This window comes from Barbus barbus (assembly GCF_936440315.1).
Source record: "Barbus barbus genome assembly, chromosome: 32".
In the NCBI taxonomy this organism is placed as follows: Eukaryota; Metazoa; Chordata; class Actinopteri; order Cypriniformes; family Cyprinidae; genus Barbus; species Barbus barbus.
In genome coordinates, this window is record NC_136760.1 from 17,475,152 (window position 1) to 17,497,031 (window position 21,880).

Sequence of the window (21,880 nt, forward strand, 5' to 3'; positions counted from 1 at the left end):
GTGGGGAGAGCAAAAGGGGGCGGGAGGAAGCGAGAACGCCTCTATCTCGCTCTTCATTGGAATGCGGGATCGGTAGGTGGGGGTGCGCAGTCTAGATCCAGGACCTCCTTCCTTCATCCCGCTGGCCACACTTGTCCTGTCAATCCACTGCCACATCCAAAGGATGCTGATAGACCCTCTAAAAATAAATACCCCAGCAGTCCCCCTGAGCTTTATCTGTGAATGCCCTCAAAATGTGAAGGGAGCTGTTAGAGGAGTTATTTTGGGGAGTCAGGTGACACTAGACCATATTGCAAATTAAAATGAAGCGTAATGATGCTCATTAAACATTATAAATAAATGTTTAGCAAACTTGTTATTCCTGGGGGATTTATCATCTTAATAATTATTGCCACTTGTTCATTTGATCTTAGATATAATGTTGCTTGACCAAAGATGTTTGCATGAAAATAATTTATTGTAATCAGCTATGCTTTCATTTATAATTTAGATATTCTCAGTGTTATTTGGTCATTTATCTTTGGCATTTATTCAGATTTGTTGTTTTAATATGTTGTTTTTATTTTATCTTTTGCTTTAGTATGATTTACAGCACCATGAAATAATCTTTAGCTATAACATTCATTTACATTTAGTCATTTAGCAGCTACTTACAAATGAGGACAATAGAAGCAATCAAAACCATCAAAAGAACAATAATAGAAAGTGCTGTGTGACAAGTCTTGATTAGCCATAATGCTGTATTCAATCACCATTAAAAATGTTAGATGTTCTTAAAGAAATAGTTCAGTAATAAAATCAGAGATAAGAGGGTAACTGTACTGAATAGACTCAGGTTCAGATTCAGATGCATTTTATAACCAAATTACTGGAACTGAGAAGTGTGTGAAATGTGTTTGGTAACAGTAACTCATATGTAATGTGAAATCATGGGTAAGCAGGGTATGAGGAATTACAATCGACAAAATTAAGACACCGATCTGAATGATTTTGTATTTTGATGCTGGTGAGTAGGACTTATGCCTTAAGTGAGGAAAATAAGTTATTCTTAGATGTGTTTTTTTTCTTTTCTGCCTCTTTTGTTTCAGCTTATAAGTGTGAATATTTTGTGGTTTGTGTCCACATGACCATTAAACCACAAGTTTTAATATTCACACAGCTTTAGTGCAAAGAAAAACAGAAAAAAAGCCTTGTAACAACACTTGTGTGTTTTCCATAATTGGTCAATCTTTAAATTTGTGATATATGACTAATATATACTCTGTTTTTCAAACGTTTGGGATCAGTACAATTTTTTTTCGTACTGAAGTCTCTTATGCTCATCAAGGCTATTTGATCAGAAATACAGTAAAAACAATAATATTGTTAAATATTAGGCATAGGCTATTACAATTTTAAATAAAAATAAAATAATAATTCTCTGTTTTAATACCTGGACCCTGGACCACAAAACCAGTCTTAAGTCGCTGGGGTATATTTTTAACAACAGCCAAAAATGCATTGTATGGGTCAAAACTATTGATTTTTCTTTTATGCCAAAAATCATTAGGATATTAAGTAAAGATCATGTTCCATGAAGATATTCAGTGAATTTCCTACTGTAAATATGTCAAAACATAATTTTTGTTTGTTAACAACTTAATTTGGACAACTTTAAAGGCGATTTTCTCCATATTTAGATTTTTTGCACCCTCAAATTCCTGATTTTCAAATAGTTGTATCTCGCCCAGATACTGACCTATCCTAACAAACCATGCAGCAATGGAAAGCTTTCAGATGATGCAGAAATCTCAATTTCGAAAAATTGACACTTATGACTGGTTATGTGGTCCAGGGTCACATAGCTATATATTAAGTAACAGATTGCTTGATTTAAAACTTTTTTCTCGAAGTAAAATATTCACAATTTAGCCACTAGAGGGAGAACAGTCCCCATGTAATCCAAGTATATATCGCTGCAGCCCGGAGACCTCCAAGTGGGAGGGACTTATGCCGCAAGTAGGTTGGGCAGCTCCAAGAGGGAGGGTAGGTTTAGGGTTGGGTTTGGTATAGGGCATGTTTACAAGGACCAACCCATTTGGAGCTGGCTCCGACCTCCGTTTATTCCCATCTCATGTAATCTGGGTAAACTATTAGAGAAGTTCGTATACATGTGTGGGAGACTGTTAAATATCCTTGTTTGTTACTTTGAACAAGAACTGTTGATCTGAAAGAAAGGTTTACCATAGATAATAACACGTTTTCCTGAACGGTGGTCACTATAAAAAATAATTATGAATAATTCATAATTATAATGAATAATAAGTCTTATGAATAATTAGAACATGACAAATTAGGCAGATGAAATGGAAAATAATTTACATTTCTCTCATTTCGACTGGTTTCTAACCACTAGCCTACTTCAATCCCTTAATGTCCAGACTAAATTTTGTATGACATAATTAATTTAGCTCATAATAATAGACTATGATAGCTATATGGTCATAATCCATCACAAAAGTTTTTAACAAATTATATGAAAACCTCCGTCGCTTTTTCTATAAGCTATTCATTCCATCATTGTTCAGTTATCAATTACCATTAAAACCATACCCGGAAAATAAAAAGTTTTGTGTGGGTAATCTGTGTACTGTTAGTCGATTTACCGTGTTACTGAAATCTCTAATAGCCGGCTGAATAGACTATGTAAAAAGAAAAAAAGATAAAACACGTAGGCTGTCCACTTTGATTTTTGATTTTTTTTGTTGCATTTCTCATATGTTCGTCAGTTTTTCCATTCATTTTTCTTATGTCAGTGATGTTAACGCTGTTATCGTTTTAAATAAATAAACAAACAATAAATAAATAAATACACTGTTTTAATCACTGTGACATTTTAAAGGAATTCCATACAAGACCTGCGGTAAATGTTCGCGAGTCGGCCCCTCCTCTGCCCCCTCTCTCGGAAACAAAGTTTTGCCACTATTTACTCTATATTTGGTGTTGGTGCGATGTCTGTGCTGGAGCGTAAAGGAAGAGGAGGAGGGCACAGACCGCACAAACCTACAAGTGTATCTACTAGTACAGAAGAGCGATAAACGCCTGGATCCACCGAGATGGAGAAAACTTCACCTAAACACTTCAGTTTATGCATTTATTGTGTAATTCTGTTCCTGGCTGATGCTGGACTAGGTACGTCCCGTCTTTTCAGTTTCTGTAAACTTGTTTTATAGCTTGTGTCCTTGATAGGCTGTTTTATCTGTTTCATGTCTGATGTGGTTCAAGACAGCGGTTGAAGATGTTTGACTTAATTCTGACTGTCAAATAATTTGCTTCTATCCTTAATCTCGTCTGAACATACTTTTTGAATGGCCTTTCTTTCCCTAAAACATCAACATTATTTGCTACATGCACTACATGGACCCACATTTTTCCCACTATAAAAGACTTTGGCATAGACTTTTGGTCAGTATGCACTTGACTTGTGCTCTGAGTATATGACAGATCAGGTCTGATAAAAGCCTGATATGTGTTTATGAAATTACTTGTCTGATGCAAACCATCTCAATAATGCTGATGCACACTGCTTGTTTAAATCCCCCACAAATGGAGTTAATCAATCTTATCACGTGTTAATGATTACACGTGTTTGTCTTTATAAACCTGTAGGCTACAAAGTAATTGAAACTGGAGATCAAAAATTTGCATTTTTCTCTCACAGGCTCCAACATCTGTACTTCTCGAGGAGCCAGCACATGTCAGCAGTGCCTGGCAGTGCATCCTACCTGTGCCTGGTGCTCTCAAGAGGTGTGGTGATCTACAGTGTTTAATGACTGAGCCGAAAAAATGTTTACTTTGGATTTTATTACAGTATTAAGATTCTTGGATGGAGTCGAGAGATTTATGATTGATAGAAAAAATTTAGGTGGTTTATGAGGACATATTTGTATAATGACATGGGTATAACATAGATATTACAATGTGAAGGTGGTTTATGAGGACACATCCCGTGTCCCCGAATCCCCGAGTTTTTTTGTTTTTTGAAAAAGTTTTCTTTGCGGTGTCTTTGAAGTTTAGGGGTAGGGTTGGTACAGGGGCATAGAAAACAACAGTTTGTACAGCTTAAAAACTATTATGCCTATGGAAAGTTCCTGTTTTTCAATATTAATATTCAACTGCTCAGATCATGACTGTGAAGATTAATCAGGCTTGATAACTCTACAGTAGACTGACTAATCTGTGGGTCAATGAGTAGTTTTGTTTTATGATAATACATAATTTTGCAGTTTTGATGAAACTGAAGAAGCGACAGATCTATTCTTCTGTTTTGTTACATCTATCCATTGGTTTTTGATTGGATGGAGGCAAATCAGAATGTGAGCCTGCAGGTGACTGTAAGAAAGAGATTAAGTTTTTTCCATTGTAGAGAAAAAATGAGTTACGATATTTTCTAATAAATTACTGTTAATAAATAGTTAAAAATATTTAAAAAATGAAATGAATGGGTGTGAATGTAACATGAATTTAGAGATTTTTTTGTTCTTTTCATACCAGCTTAAAGCGAATGTCTGATGGAAACAGTTTGAAATGTTTTCAGTGCCAGTACTTAAGCATCACAACCATTGTATCTTTATTAAGAGGAAAAAGGAAAAGGTAGCAAGTCTCCCTTTGTTTTTCTCTTTACTGTTATTCTGAAACATCTTATCTCATAAAAGTGTGAGTCGTGTATTATAGCTTTTTGATATTCAGGAAGTAAAATAAGGACTGTCCTTATCTGTGAAGAGAAATCCAGTAATTGTTTTTTCTGAGTGACGTCTCGATACAAAAAAAAAAAATTGACTCAACCATTAGCATGATTTGGGGGTCAGGACTACCTTATTTGTACGACCAGAGGCAGACGAGGAGAGTGTTTTTTGTAATTCTGTTTGCTGCTGCAATCTTTATTTAGTGCCCTAAAAATACCAGTATAACTGTCTGCCAAATGCTTATCAGGATTTTGGACAAAATGTACCTGGTTCCTCCCGATGTGACCTGAAGAAGAACCTCATAGAGGCAGGATGCAAAAGAGGAGCTCTGGAGTATCCCACCAGCAAAATGCATGTGACAGAGAACAAAGATCTCAGTGACAAGGCCTCGGGATCCACCACCGACGTCACCCAGATCCAACCTCAGAGCATGCACATCTCTCTGAGACCTGGTGAGTTCATCAACCCATAAACAAGTGACCACATGTTCCTCCATTAGACCAAATAGTTACTCTGGCGTCCCACAGATGATTCCCAGGTCTTCACACTGAAAGTCCGTCAAGTTGAGGACTACCCTGTGGATTTATATTATCTGATGGACTTGTCATACTCCATGAATGACGACCTGTCGCAGCTGCGACGGCTGGGGCGAGGCCTGGCTGAAGAGATGAGTAAAACCACCAGCAATCTACGTATGGGTTTTGGGGCTTTCGTGGATAAACCCGTGTCTCCGTACATGTACATCTCACCTCAAGAAGCCGTGTTAAATCCCTGTTACTCGTGAGTGATTACATGCTGAACATAAGCATTACAGATGATGGGTGTTTATTTCAAACTTGTAATTGGGCGGTGTGCTTGTTCGCTGACAGAATCTGATATTACATCTTTAGACAAACTGCTATTATGGTTGAAGTGTCTCCATTTGCTGAGTTACGTACAGAAATAAGTATTATGCTTTAAGCTGTTTTCTAAAGCTTGAATGTTGAGACTCATGTGTGTCAGCAAAAGTGAATAACCAATATTGTAACTTTCTGAATGTTCTCACCGTTAATGTTTTTTTCTGATACTTCTGCATCTTAATACATTATCTTCCATAGGATCCCATACAAATGCCAACCTCAGTTTGGCTACAGACACGTTCTGTCTCTAACAGAGGAGGTCAGTCGCTTTACAGAGGAAGTGAAGAAACAGAAGGTGTCTCGGAACAGGGACACGCCAGAGGGAGGCTTTGATGCCATTATACAGGCAGTCGTGTGCAAGGTTGAACTCTCTAAACAAGCAAATAGAAATACAGAGAACTTTACAATATAGGTAGCTTTGGAATTGGTTATTTATGGCCCAAAATAAGTGTTCTTATTTGAACACTTTTGTCTTTCTCTCAGGAGAAAATTGGTTGGAGACCAGGTGCTTCTCACTTACTGGTTTTCACCACAGATGCCAAGACACACGTGGCACTCGATGGGCGCCTGGCGGGCATTGTACGACCCAATGACGGCCAATGTTATGTGGGCACAGATAACATCTACAATATGTCTACAACTATGGTATTCTGCTGATCTTTTAAATTACTTTTTAGTAGGGATGTGACGGTGCTCCCCGAGCTGGTTGAAAATGCATACACATATGTGACGATTCAAATCGGTTGAGATGTTAAACGAATCACGGTACAGTTGGGAGTGGGAGTTCATTTGAATGTGTCTCTAAGGGGAACTGACTGTCTTTAGAGAAGTTTACATGGTATTTTCTTTTCATCTTGCGTCTAATGAATATTAATGTAGTGTTTATAAGCACAGCGCTGCTTTGTTTACAGTGTTAACCAAGGAAATGCTGTATCGTTGCTGTTCTATAAGTGCCACCTGCTGTCAGAGAGAGAATTTGCATTTTCATTCAGCCCACCTGCTGGTTTTGTTTCATGCAGATGTTTTATATAGAAAATTCTGTTTTTGCTTTAAATTTAAAAATTATACAATCCAATTTAGATTAAAAACTGTGCATGCTGCATGTTTGCTGCGTCTTTGTTTGGATTATAATTAAAATACATTGGTTGCCTCTCATTTTAAATGGATAGAGCACAGGCAAAGCCTTAGTGTGTTTAAATGATGAGATTTATTTTTTGTAAAGTTTATTTTTGATATGGGGCTATCTTGTTTTAAAATTTTAAATTAGTTTTGTTATTTGACATATTTAAATTTTACAAAGAAATGTGCACCATTTTGTACAAGCAATAATAAGAGGACACCTTTTTATTTAGAATTTGTCATAAATGTCATTTGTTAAAAAAAAATCGTGAGAAAATCATTACGTGAATTCAATGTTGTGAATCATATCGCATTGTGAGTTGAGTAAATCGTTACATCCCTACATTTTAGTCAATTTTGGGTGAAAACATTCACTTTGATAGGGCATTTAGCATTAGACACACTGTACAGCATATGAAAACTCTTAAATTAAGTTTATATTACCATTATTTATGCATACTAATGGATAACATTTTTTCAGGACTACCCATCCCTGGCATTAATCACAGAGAAAATGTCAGAGAACAATATAAATCTCATCTTTGCTGTGACTAGCCTTGTGGAATCACTCTATAAGGTAAGAAGGATAATAAATGTTATCATAAATCAGTATGGCAAATGCCTAATATGATTTTTAAGATTCTTTTGCTCTCTTTATCTATTGTAGAACTACAGTGAGCTTATTCCTGGCACTGCGGTGGGCACGCTGTCCGAGGACTCTCATAATGTCATCCAGCTGATCCAGGATGCATACGCTGTAATGTCCCTTTTTACATTTACCAAAAATGAATTTCTAGGTTCAATACAACTTCTTTACCTGTAAGCTACATTTTTCTGTACATCTCTGTCATAAATCTCTATGCATTGCTGTTGAAAATAGACAATGGGCTTAAATGCCTGTGATTTTTTTTCTTTCAAAAATAAGTTAGAATGATTTTCTATGGTGATCTCCATATGCTAATGATAAAGCTGATCTTGGAGCATTCCTTTAAAAGGCTTTACTCCATTCACATTGTCTGTGGTTACTGATCTTTTGTTTGCTGTTGTGTTTGTGTGTTTGTGTAACAGAAACTGCGTTCTAAGGTTGAGCTGGAGCTTTTGAATGTCCCGGAAGAGCTCAGTCTGACATTTAATGCCACATGTCTCAATGGAGAGGTCATCCCTGGGCTAAGATCCTGCTCTGGCCTCAAAAGAGGAGATACCGTCAGTATCCTCTTCTCTCTGTTTTCTCTTTTTGTCCATCTCTCTAATATTCTCCATCCACCTCATTTGGATCTCATGTTGTTGCTTTATTCTCACTCTAAAATTCCTGGTATAACTCAACCAAACCACTCATCCCAAAACTCCCCTACGGTCACTTCGGTCACTTCCTTCTTTTCAGTCATATACCCACTCTGACATCTTGACATCTTCCACAAGAGGAGGAGCACAGGAAATGTCTTTTCTAATGTGCAATCATCAGCCTTCTTTGATAAATGAGTTGCATTAAATGTTGTGGTTTCACTCCCTTCCTTATAAATGGTTAACTGTATATATACACATTCAGGACAAGTGGGTATAACTGTGCCATTACTCATTTTGCTGAGTATGTCAAGGCATCAGTCTCGCCTGTTTCCTGTTTTTCTGTGTTGCTCTGACTCACACCACCCAGCCTTCAGTTCAGACTGTCTGTCAGTCCAACACAATCACATGTTAGGCAGCCTGCATACTGACTGTCAGCAATGGAATAACACTCACATACTGTATGTCATCTACATAATGGTTAAATATCTTCATAAGAAATATATGACTAAACTAATTTGATTTTATTTTCAATTATTATATTATTGTCACGGTGCACACACGAGGAGGATACAGGAACACACAGACGAGGATGTAAACTCAAATAACAGTCTTTAATGACTCCAAACAAGGCAAGGCAAGGTAGACATAGACAGGAACACTGGGGAGTAACGAGTAGACCAGACAAAATCTAACTGAACAGGCAGGAACTAAATAGACAGGATAATTTACACACACTGCTGAACAGAATAAACTAATCACATTAAACGAGGACAGGAAACAAACCAAATAAGGACACAAGAGGCGGGAACACAAGACACACACGACAGAGGACTGACATAACTCCCCCCTCCTGGAAGGCGCGTCCCACGCCGTAACAGTTCCACCGGGGAGGGGGGTTGGGCGCTCTGGAGGCCCCTCAGGACAGACATGGACAGGATCACAGGATAAGGACCTCCAGAGTGGAACAGACAGAACAGAGGCCAAGGCAGAGCTGGGAGCTCTGGATGCCATAGCAGTCCAGGGATCTCCAAAGACCATGGCGGAGCAAGGGGCTCAGGAGGCCATTGTGCTTGTGGCTGTGGCCATGGCCTCGTCCAAGTCACTCCAGCCAGAACCCTTCTACCCCCCACCACCACCAAAATTTCCATGGGGCAGCTACGGGGTATCAGGAGCCCTCCGGGGCTAGTCAAACAGGACCAAGACAGGACTGCCAACAGGGGCTAGACAAACAGGACAGGACAGTCCACAGGAACAGGAAGTCCTCATGGGCTGTTCTCGGAAGCTGAGGATTCTTCTGGGCATGACAAGGAGTCAGGGGCCCTCACAGGGTCCCTCAGCAACAGCCTCCATTTCCACGACAGGAGGACTTGCCTCCACTTCCGCCTTCCACTTGCCCCTGACGTGTCTCCGTGGACAAGACAAGAATGACATGACAAGGTGATTCAAATGTTCCTGTGGGCACAACAAGACTTAAAAACGGCACTCCTGGTCGTGATTAGGAAACTGGATCCATGGGGGCGGCCGGCGGGCTTGGGAGAGCCATGGACGGCGGCATCGATCTCCCGTGAACGGCGGGCTTGGGAGAGCTGCAGATGGCGGCGGGCTAGAGGGAGCGGCAACCCGTGAACTTGACTGACAAACAGGAACAAAACAAAAGAACTTTCAAAAACCGAACAAAACAAAACGAGGTGAAGGGGCACCGCTTACAGTTTTGGTCTGGTCTTCTGACACGAGGAGGATACAGGAACATGCAGACGAGGATGTAAACTCAAATAACAGTCTTTAATGACTCCAAACAAGGCAGGGTAAGACAAGGCAAGGTAGACACAGACAGGAACACCAAGGAGTAACGAGTAGACCAGACGAAATCTAACTGAACAGGCAGGAACTAATTACACAGGATAATTAACACACACAGCTGAACAGAATAAACTGATAATCACATTAGACGAGGACAGGACACAAATAAAATAAGGACACAAGAGGCGGGAACACAAGACGACAGAGGACTGACAATTATATTATATAAATGTTTTACTTACAAAAATCAAGTCTTCAACTGGTGAATTACAATTAAAACATTACATTGCTGTGACAGACCAGTAAAGTATTGATTTGACATTAGAAAATATATTTTCATTCATTATAATTATAATATTTTATTTATATGTTTTAATATTCAGTTATTTGTTTTATTTAAATTTTATTAAATATACACTACCATTCAGTGGTTAGGGTCAGTTAGATGTTATATTTTGAAAGAAGACTCTTATGCTCATCAAGGCTGCATTTATTTAGTCTAAAATACAGTAATATTGTAAAATATTTAATATTTTCTATTTTTAAGTATTTTATTTCATTCCATGATTTCCCAGCCATATAATCCTTTAGAAATCATTTTAATATTCTGATTTGGTGCTCTAGATATTTCTATTATTATCAGTGTTAAAAACAAATGTGCTTCTTAATATTGTTGTGGAAACCAAAAATTATTTTTAGTCATCTTTGATCAATGTACTATCCTTGCTGATTAAAAGTATTAATTTTCTTAAAAAAATAGACAGTACAACTTTGTAATGTATAATAATAATTCATGTTTGTGAACACCAGTGTTCTGTAACAACTCCACACTCCTTCAATCCCTTCTTCCCAGGTGTCCTTCAGTGTAGAAGCTCGGGCCAGAGGCTGTCCTAAACAGAAGCGCAAGACCTTCACCATCAAACCGGTGGGCTTCAAAGACACCTTGCAGATCACAGTCAACTTCGAGTGTGAGTGTAAATGCCAAGCTAAGGCAGAGCCTGACAGTCCCATCTGTCACCACGGAAACGGCACCTACGAGTGTGGGATCTGCCTGTGCAACCCAGGACGATTGGGTCCCAGGTGTGAGTGTGCAGAGGGGGACTACAGCCCCACCGAGCAGGACGCCTGCACCGGGCCAAACAAAGTGGTCTGTAGCGGCCGTGGAGACTGTGTGTGCGGCCAGTGCGTGTGCCACAATAATGATTTCGGCAAGGTGTGGGGGAAGAGGTGTGAGTGTGACGATTTCAGCTGCCTGCGGTACAAAGGAGAGCTCTGCTCAGGTAAGAGAAGATTCGGGGATGATAGAGAGAGTGACAGAGTTTTATTATTAGACTGCTGGATGTGACATTAACAGTGATCCCAACAAGTGTTTTTGGACACTTTTAAACTAAATGTGTAAATGTATTTGAATCAGATGCAAAATATTCAGCCCAGTGGCATTTGCAAACAAATGTGGGGGAAAACCGAATTTAAAAAAAATCCAGAACTGAATGATGTTCTCATATGGGAATAAATTATTCATATGAGTCATTTTTTAGTGAATCAGAAACATTTAATGCATAGCAACCAGTGTAGTCTGGTTCCCGAACAAGTGATTCCTATGAGTTGGTTCTTTTTTAGTGAAACAAAAACACAGCACTGCCAATGTGGTCTGATTCCCCGAATGAATGATTCTTATGAGTCAGATTTTTTTTTAGTGAATCAAAAACATACAGTGCAGCCAGTGTGGTACAATGATTATTATGATTGGATTGGTTTCAGTAAATCAAAACTATACAGTGAGAACAGTGTAGTCTGATTCCTGAACAAATGATTCTTATTAGCGGTTTCTTTTTTTGAGAATCAAAAACATACAGTGCAACCACTGTAATCGAATTCCCGAACAAATTATTCTTATGAACCGTACTTTTTACGGAATCAGAATCATACAGTACAGCCAGTGGTAGTCTGATTCCCAAACAAATGATTCTTATGAGTCTGATCTCTTTAGTGAATCAAAACCATACAGTACAACCAGTGGTAGTCTGATTCCCAAACAAATGATTCTTATGAGCTGGTTCTTTATAGTGAATCAAACACATACAGCTTATTGTTACCTGTACTGTATGTTCTTTAGGCCAGTAAATACTGCCTTTTTGTTCATATGAAACCATGATCTGCAGTTGAAGATGCAAATTATGAGTGTTGTCAGTAATAGTATATATATATATAAGGAATGAATGTAGTTCATCATATTAACTATAGGCTTGATATGTCTGAATATTTTTTGAACCAATGATATTTTGAATTGCAATATAATATACAATATACAATCTTTTTGCAAAAACATTTTCTTGAATAACACAAAATAATACCTCTTGGTTTAATATTTTAGTATAATGCAAAGACCCTTATAATATTTAAGGAGACTTAAGGGTCCAAATACTTTTAAGGGCCCCTGAATCTCAGCCTTGTCAAACTCACAACGAGCATGATATTTTAGAATAAAGTCTCTGTTTTCTCACAGCCTATTATTTTGTACAAAACTCTTTCTTTACGAGTAAGATTCCCTGTTCCCTGCCTCACATCACCTCAAAGGAATTACCTACAATAACACTAAAACGTCTCCTGCGTTAGTCGAAGTACGAGCTCCTCGTATAAATAAACAGGCTTTGTGGAACTTGACAGGCTTAACCATGTGTTGACCAATTTGAGACGCGTGTTTGTTCTTCAGACGAGGTGCTCATGTTCCACTGGGGTCCTTTGAGTTGGAATGGCCGAAGAGTTTATGTTAAAAAAAACCCCAAAACACCTCTTGGAAGGGGGTTGGTTTCGCACTTAAACAAAACCAGATCTCTGTAGTCCTGATTCCAAAAGATTTCAGCCTCCGCGTTAACAAACTGAACATTTTAGGAGAAAACATCTTGTAGATCTACTAGAAGTCTCTTATAGCATACTCCCAGAGGTTCAAAGTAATCCAGAAAATGCCTTTCTGCCTTGTCACACACTGATGATGTTACTGAACCAAAAATAGCCCAGTGAGGGAGTAAAGTGGTGTTTAGGCTGATGTGAATAGTTTGTATTGTTTTCTCTGGGAAGAATAATTACACGCAATACAATGTTGTTTTTTTACATTTGGTTAGCCATTGTTGTATGTCTATGTGGTTTTGTTTTTGATTTAGCTGCATCATTTTTGTATTTTCAACCAAAATCCCAAATCACTCATAAACTTTGTTTTGCTAAGGAATAAAGCACTGTAATCTCCTAAGCAAACATGCACACTGCCGCAAATGTTTATAATTATAACTGTAAATCACGCATGTAATGGAGCTCATTCCGCCATTGAACGTCAAGTGAAATATACAATGACTATGGTATCAGTTCGGTCACATTCCTCACATTCACAGGCACCAGATGGCCATTTTTAGTCATTAAAAATGAAAGATGGAGCTGTTTGACAACAGTTGAGCGTAGGGATGGGAAGATTCCCCGATTCGCTCGGTGCATCTGCAAAAAAAGTTAACGATGCGATGCATCGGTTTAAAAAGTGTGCATCAGCTACAAGTTGGCATTTGTATCGCGATGCATCGTTTCTAACATACCTCCATCGGTAAAAACCGATTTATTTATATATAATTACTAGTGGATGCGCTACACTTCATTGTTTAGAAAGTGACCAATAATCTGTGCCCAATATTTTATATATAGATTGATTTCTCCTCTCGAAATTGTTTCTCAAGCGCGCGTTCTCTCATTACCGCTGCGCGTGAATATGACGAATCACACAACAACACTTCGGAGTCTTCAGATGAACTGAGGAGGGCAGCGCGTCTAAACTGCCGCAAATTATACAAGAAGAAGAAGAGACCTGAAATAACCTAACAAATCAATCGGGGCTAAAGCGGTTATAAACAGCTTTGTAAATTCACACAATCTCACTAATTTGTGCGCTCTTATTCATAAACAGCCCTTAATCTCGATCATGGATCAAATCGATCCACCATGGCAAACAGCGAATAAAACTGTAAAAACGGTTACCATTAAGTGAATGAATCGCATTTATTACAAAGCAAAAACAAAACACTTTTCAATCCATAAACGTTTCTCTCAGTTAATGAGCGCGATGTGGGTCTGTTTTAGCAAATCAACACTAGCCGTTGTAAATAATTAAGCGAAGCGTCTTCTCATAGGATAAGAACACGCAATCATGAATAATTTAATAGACACCGACGCGTCATCGATGTACGATGTAGATTTTATTTATTGTTTTTTGAGGTTCAACAGTATATCCAAGCTATTTCAGCTTCCAAGAATCTTAAAGCTCTTAAGACAGTTAATTTATTTAATCTTTTTAGACTTATTTTGTTAAACTTGGTTTTGGATTATTTACTTACATACATCTAAGGTGCTTTGCATGTAAAGTCACCTCTTTGTACATAATGTTGATATTTTCTGTACTTTTATCTTTGTTGCCTTGGCATTAATAATAAAAATTAAAAAAACACGATGTAGATTTTAAACCCGGAAGATGACAATAGCGCAAAAAACGTCAAATTAACCTGTTTTCTCCAACAGTTAAAATGATCGGATGCTAACTTTATCTTCTATGATGTGCAACACAATAACCTCTGCTAAAATTTCAGACAAAAGTAGTCTGGGGTTTAATGACCCTTTAAAGAGCAATGTTAGATTGTAATGTTCAAATGCTATCTGTTCTAACTTTAAAAGGTACAGCTGTTATAAGACCAGAGAGAAAGGCTGCATGGCTATGATAATATGTGAGAGAGTCAGTGGAGATATCATTACGTTCCTATTGGTCATTGAGCTCAGCACAGTTTGCCTGCCCTGAACCAGGTTAGCTTTCTAGCATAAGTAGCCACAGTGACAGGTTGATCTGTGTTAAATTTGCTTTATGGAACCAAATCATTTGACAGTGAGTCAGACTAACTGAAATAAGCCTGGCCTATTTGGTAAACTTGTTTTATGAAACAGGCCTCGAGGCGTTAAATGTCAAAGGACAAAAGTTAATTTATGATTTGCTGTCTGTCTGAACCAAAGAAATAAAAACGAAATTTTTTTCATTGCATCGTATTGCATCGAATCGCATTGTGTTGAATCGAATCGAAATCACCGTAAAAGGGGTGAATCGTATCGCATGGCATCGCTAGCTGCTTCATATGTATCTTCACTGTATCGTATCATTGGAGATGCGTATCGCATCGGCCTCAGTTATGGAGATGCACATCCCTAGTTGACCCAAATTTCATTTGTGATACAGTACATGGAAAGCCTTAGCATAATATTTGGAAACATGCATGTGTGGAATGTACAACTCCTTACATGAGGCACTTTTATGGGCTCAGGTTCAGACTGTTCTTATTACATTATGAGATTCATCATGGAAAACTTTCTTTGAAGGGTCAAAAAAGCTTCTAAATTCTACAGTCATGTGGAGTCTGCTCACTCGTTCCCATCTCTGTGTTATTTTTCGCTACATGGCTCATTCCAGGTCATGGCACTTGTTCCTGTGGGTTTTGCCAGTGTGATCCAGACTGGAAGGGGGAGAACTGCAACTGTTCTACTCGTACAGACACCTGTATGTCCAGTTTGGGGCTGTTGTGCAGCGGTCGTGGTCAATGTGTGTGTGGGGGCTGTGAATGCACTCAGCCCGGGGCCTACGGCTCCACCTGCGACAAATGCCCCACCTGCCCTGATGCCTGTACCTTGAAGAAGTAAGCATAACTCCTATATAAAGCATAAAATAGCATGTTCAGAATAGCATACTACCAAATTCTATTGCATAGAATACCTAGATAACCTTGTACATTTTCCAAAATGTGCATTTTCCAAATGTTCAGTTTGGCCTTTCATTGCTTGAACAGAGTTTTAACTGTGATTCACTTGTATTTCCTGACCCATTATTTGATCAGACTGCCAAAAGCCTTGAATGTGCAAAATAACTATTTGCATTTCTAATTGGATGGCAATAGTTGAATTTAGCATGCAATATAATTTGGTCATGTGACCACAATGTAGCATACTAGGATTTGGAATGCTTATTATTCTGAAAGACGTTCTGATTCACATGCAGTTTTTTTAAAATATATTATGGAAGTATACGGTTTATACGACACAGTTTTCAGTAATACTTTACCCTAGTAAAAGACATTTATTTCATACTAAGTATAGTTCAAGTCTCTTGACATATTTACTGACATATTGCTCGAGACTTACTGATATAATAAATTATAATTCAACTTCATTTGGAGTATTATTTGCGCACAATGCACATTTATTAATATTAAGCCTGAAACATGTTTTAATGTTATTATTGATGATGATTGTAAGATGTTTTTAATAATATCAGTCTTCAAATGCAAGATATTTAAAGTGTACTTGAAGTATACTTGCAATAGTTCTGATTTAGCACAATCAAATATACTTTAGATGGACTTCAGCACTACTTCTGCACAATTAGAGTGCATTAAGTACAAAATGAGTTGTTCCAACTAATTAACAGACTTTAAGTATACCAGAGTAGTATACTAAAAATACAATTGCGGGGTAGTTTTATTAAGGATGTAAACATGTAAATGTATTTGTAGTATACTTAGCATGAAATAAATGTATCTCAAAAACATTTTAGTATATTTATTTTCACAGTATTCAGTAAGCAGTAAACTAGTATTCTAATCCAAGCATAGGCAATTGAAATAAATAAAGATTTGACATAAACTTTTACAAGTTAAAGATCTTTCCCTCTCTCTCTCTAGGGACTGTGTAGAGTGTAAGCACTTTAAGAGAGGGAAACTCTTCGATGATGACACTTGCACTCGAATCTGCAGAGATGAAATCAGACTGGTGGATGATTTGGGTACCATTATCACATTATCATTTTATTTTATTATTATTATTTCATTTTATTTATAGCATTCTAGCTTTTTCTGTAGCCTTCTTTTGTAACCCTCTGTTACCTTACAGTGTTCCATGATAAGAATGCAGTGAATTGCACCTATAAGGACGAGGACGACTGCGTGCAAAGGTTTCAGTACTATGAGGACAACAGTGGCAAATCCATCTTGTTTCTGGTGAAAGAGCCAGGTAACATTCCCGTTAATGCTCTTTCTGCTGAAGAAAATCAGTGTGTTTACTTTGCTTCTTTGCATCTTTGTACAAAGATTGTTTGAGAAAACTAAAGGGAAGTATATCAATTACAGAATTAGTGTTTATTTTATTTTATTCAGGGTGTTTCTTGCTATTAGAGATATGAATATAGGAGTTTCTAGGTGTTTGCGTAAGTGTATGGAAATGTAGGTGTATGTGTAGTGTGGCGGCTGTAAATTCAGGAGCCCGCAGTGAGAGTCTGCTGCTCTGCTTTAATGGACACACATGTGGATCATGGGCTCTATTAGTGGCACACACATCCCCAGAACCCTGGGAGCACCCCACCTTGTAAAAACACACAGCAATAAACAACATCCAAGCTACTGAAGAACTCGCTGACAAAGTATAATTCCTACTGGGATAGGAATGGTTCAGACAGGAAGCAAAGAGACAGACACAAGACTATATAGAGAAGCGAGCCTATAGGTTTTTTTATTTTTTTATTTAGCAAGCATGTATTAAATTGATCAAAAGTGACAATGAGTCATTTATGGTGTTTCAAAATATTTCTGTTTCAAATAAATCCTGTTCTTGTGAACCTTCTGTTCATCATAAGTCACGTATTAAAATAGAAGCATCTTTCATCTACATTTCCTTTTCCTGTGTAATAGACTGCCCTAAAGGCCCTGATATCTTGGTGGTGCTCCTATCAGTAGCTGGTGCCATTCTGTTCTTGGGTCTAGCTGCCCTGCTTATCTGGAAACTGCTTATCACCATCCATGATCGGCGTGAATTTGCTAAGTTTGAGGAGGAGCGGGCACGTGCCAAGTGGGAAACGGTGAGTGAAGTGCAAAAATACACACTGTATTCATAGTGCAGTACATTTCAGACAGAAGCTAACTGATCAAAGACTTCAGCATACATAACCAAAAACATTTCCACTCCCACACCTCTCTGTTTAATGTAAAAAGCTCAAATTACTGTGTGTAAGTAGCTTGGTGAACTATAGATGTTGGCAGGATGATTTTACTGTTTCAGTGGCATGCTGTTTTCCCTTCAGAACAAAGAAAAAGCCTCTGTATCCCCGGGCAAGTTTTGTTTTAAATTATCCGATGCTAATTAGGCTTTCCTCGTGAGGTCTTGAGCCACATGTGAACTCTCTGATCCCCTTCTGCGCAATACGGAGTTCCCTACTTAAACGTTTATGTTGGAATATGTGCAATTTGCCTCAATTTGATTCATTTAAAGGAATAGTTTACCCAAAAAAAAAAAAATTTGCTGAAAGTTACTATTTTTTTTAAATCGGAACAAATTTGAAGAAATTTAGCATCACATCACTTGCTCACCAATGGATCCTCTGCAGTGAATGGGTGCCATCAGAATGAGAGTCCAAACAACTGATAAAAACATCACAATAATCCACAAGTAATCCATATGACTCCATTATATCGCATAATGTCTTGTGAAGCAAAACACTGTTAGTAATAAATCCATTATTAAGATGTGTTAACTTCAAACAGTTGTTTCCAATTTAAATATGAGTCCTCTATCCATAATATTGCCTTTTTTTAAGTGAAAAAGTTGTCTCGTCTGAATCAGGAGAGAAATATGCACAAACCAAGCACCATTTATAAGTAAAACCAGTCCAAAATCATTTTAAACAAAAATGTGGATTTTGATGTGAGAGAACAACAGGAGATGGACTGCGTTATTATTGTATTTTGGCCAGAAGCGATGAAAAATTAAAAACACCTTAATGATGGTTTAGTTACATGTTAAAAACATGCAACTTTACACAAGACGTTAATTAATGGACTAGTGGACTAGTTGTGTGGATTACTGATGGTTTTTATCAGATGTTTGGACTCTCATTCTGACGGCACCCATTCGCTGCAGAGAATCCACTGAGGAGCAAGTAATGTAATGCTAAATTTCTCCAAATCTGTTCATATGAAGAAGCTTTTTCTATGGCCTGATTTTTTTTTTACTATTTAAGAAGGGTTCAGGCTAGAAAACCATATTGGTCAAATGTAGACTGTCTAAATGCATACTGAATGATAACTCCATTTTTATTCTTACAGGGCCACAACCCCCTCTACAAAGGTGCCACATCAACATTCACAAACATCACATACCGAGGCAAGGACTGACCGCAGAGAGCAGAGGAAGAATTGAACAGTGCTAACAGACAGTGTTCATATTATAAAAGGTTTAATAGAATGTGTTTTTGTAAAATTGAATATGCAAATTGAACACGATCAGGAAGGGTTGTACATATTTTGTTGTTGTACATATGTAAAGTCAAAAATGGCATAATTCCTCTGTGGAAGTCTTTCTGTTTGTCACTGGATGAATGTTAATCTTTACATTTGCTTCCTACATGACTGTATTTGTCTGCAGCATCATGCCTGCAGAGATAGCTTCACACTGTAGTGACACACGTCAAGCCATTTCCTCCCTCTTCCTGCTCCCTCACTCTGCTGTAGCAGATATGAATGATAAAAAGCCTGAGCAATCTTTCCAAGTACTGATGGCCTGTGGTAACACTGAATCCCTCATCATGAGCAAGAAATGTTATTAATATAAGCTGTTCTCTTTGCTGTGGTTATAGCTTTATTAATATTATGCAACTATAGTGGTAGCTTTATCACACTGGCCTTTAGTGCACAGTTTTGGTAGGGTTCACAAATCAAGTGCTGTATAAAAATGGGCGAGAGTTGTCTGTTGCCATAACAAAATGTGTGCCAAAAATACAGACATTTTTATTATTTGTCTGTCAGAAAAAGCCAAAAGTCCTTCTCAGCTCAAGTGCAAAAAAGTAACAGTGCCCACCAATGGGAAATATATGAAGGTCTGGATTTTGTGTTTTAAATCATCCTGTCAGACTCAGACCAAATTTAGTGTGTTAATTAAATATTTAGACAGAAATAACAAAAAAAGGTCAAATTATGTCTTTGAAAAAAATATATATATCTAATGTGATATGTTAAATATCATTACCTTTCCTTATATCTAGCGATGCCACACACTTTCAATAAAATATATGTATGTATGTTTTTCTTCCATGCTTATTTTAGTAGAGTATATTACTGTTATTAATTACTATTAAACTAATTTCATTGTTTGTATTTGGGGTTAATAAAGACCTGTTTTTCCATTTCATTCCATATTAATTTTATGGGTCTAATAACCTGGTCTAATTTCAATTAATCGGACTATTTCTATATTTAATTTTCTTTGCTGTGAAGGCATGTAATATTTCTGTGGATGTGATTCTGTTATATGTATTGAACTACAACGCCACCTACTGGACTGATGTTATAACCACATTTCTAATTATTTTGTTTTGTTGATTTTTTCTTTTTTCATCAAAACACCGATAAGTAGCTTAATTATTATGAGTTATTTAAGTTTTACATGCAGCAAATAATGTATTACATTTACTATAGGCATATATCCTCTGTATATTTTGCAAGGACGTTTTCTGAAATCTGACTCTCTGATTAAGTTATTTAAATATTTTATGTTATTATTATATTGCTATGTTGAATATAACAAGCAAAGTGGGAAAGCTGGTTAATCCGAAATAATTTGCCACACCAGATATCAAAAAGTGGGTCAATGCTAATTTTAAATCACAGATAATTATGTCTGTATTGTTCCATTAGGCCATATAAGTAACAAGTACATGATAAATGTAGATCATTAAATTATTAGAAAGTGTCCTACTTCACCTTTCAGTCATTCTTGAGAAGTGGGACAAACGGTGCAAAATTGAAAACATAAAACTTTGTACTCAGAAAAATGAAACTACATTTATGTATCTTATATGTACTAAGCTAGCTATGCTTTGATGCAGCCTCCCAACTTTTCTCTTTTTTAACAAAATGTGCTTTTTACCTTGGACTGTGTAATATAATTTCAACTTTATCTTTAACAAAACACATTCTCAATTCCACAACAAATATAAAATGTCAAAATTAAATAGTATCAAAATATTCATCTGACAGAGTTGACACATCTGCCGGTGGTGATGAAAACCTGAATTTGTAGTCTTTTTAATTATCAAATACACTGAATCAATCAAATACTATATTAAAACAAACGCAACAAACAGTGAGTATGTTATTGTTCATAAAGCTTTTATTCAAGAATCACATTTAAGTATTTTTGGAACACAACAGAGTTCATGTAGTAGAAATTTAGTTTTTTCTGTTGATGCTAGATGCTAATGGTACCTGCTTCAGGAGAATAAAATTATCTATATATTCAAATAATTTCCTCAGAAATTGGAAGATGGTGTTGACATACACTATATTGCCAAAAGTATTGGGTCACCCCCTTCTAATGAACATGTTTGACTACTTTAGTCATTTCTATGAGTACAAATCTTAATGTTTAAGCATATAAAGATATTCTTAGAAGGGGGTGACCCAATACTTTTGGCAATATAGTGTATCATGGTTGTGACAGGAAATATTAATATTAGGATTTAAAATATTCTAAAATTATAAAACTGACCAGAGCCTGTCTGACACTGATGTACTCTGCAGAGGAGGACTGTGGCAAGGGGGTCCGAATGACAGCTGCCCCTGATATTCCGTGATTTTATTACATTTTAATAAATGTCTGATGGTGTTGACAAAAAGTGGGGACACAACTTTGAAACCAACACGCACGTGTCACCGAAAAACAACATTGCTTTGATATGAGACATTAGTAAGTGTTGCTTTTCATAAAACAAGCTTTTCTGTTGCTTTTCATCATTAAAAACATTTTTATAGCATGTGAATGATTGAACCCTTCTCTGTGGACACACTGTTTTAGATGTATTGAGAAGACAATAAGTGTCATAAATACACTACATACATACATACATTCTATTATTAATCCCCATAACATTTACAATTGAAAATATTGTTTTTTTATTTTTAAACCTAATAGCAGTTACAATTGCTGGACATGTTTTGT

General features: G+C 37.1%; 1 protein-coding gene across 1 annotated transcript; it reads left to right on the forward strand.

The window, feature by feature from the left end:
• The first annotated feature begins 2,957 nt into the window (after window positions 1–2,957).
• LOC306852025 (integrin beta-3-like) lies at window positions 2,958–20,071 on the forward strand. Its single transcript, XM_079388609.1, has 15 exons — window positions 2,958–3,171; window positions 3,701–3,786; window positions 4,972–5,176; window positions 5,252–5,504; window positions 5,822–5,984; window positions 6,107–6,268; window positions 7,224–7,319; window positions 7,410–7,499; window positions 7,811–7,945; window positions 10,680–11,106; window positions 15,315–15,537; window positions 16,579–16,679; window positions 16,787–16,906; window positions 17,581–17,747; window positions 18,991–20,071. The coding sequence occupies exons 1-15, from the start codon at window positions 3,096–3,098 to the stop codon at window positions 19,057–19,059; spliced, it is 2,373 nt and encodes a 790-aa protein (XP_079244735.1). The 5' UTR covers window positions 2,958–3,095; the 3' UTR covers window positions 19,060–20,071.
• The last annotated feature ends 1,809 nt before the right edge of the window (window positions 20,072–21,880 follow it).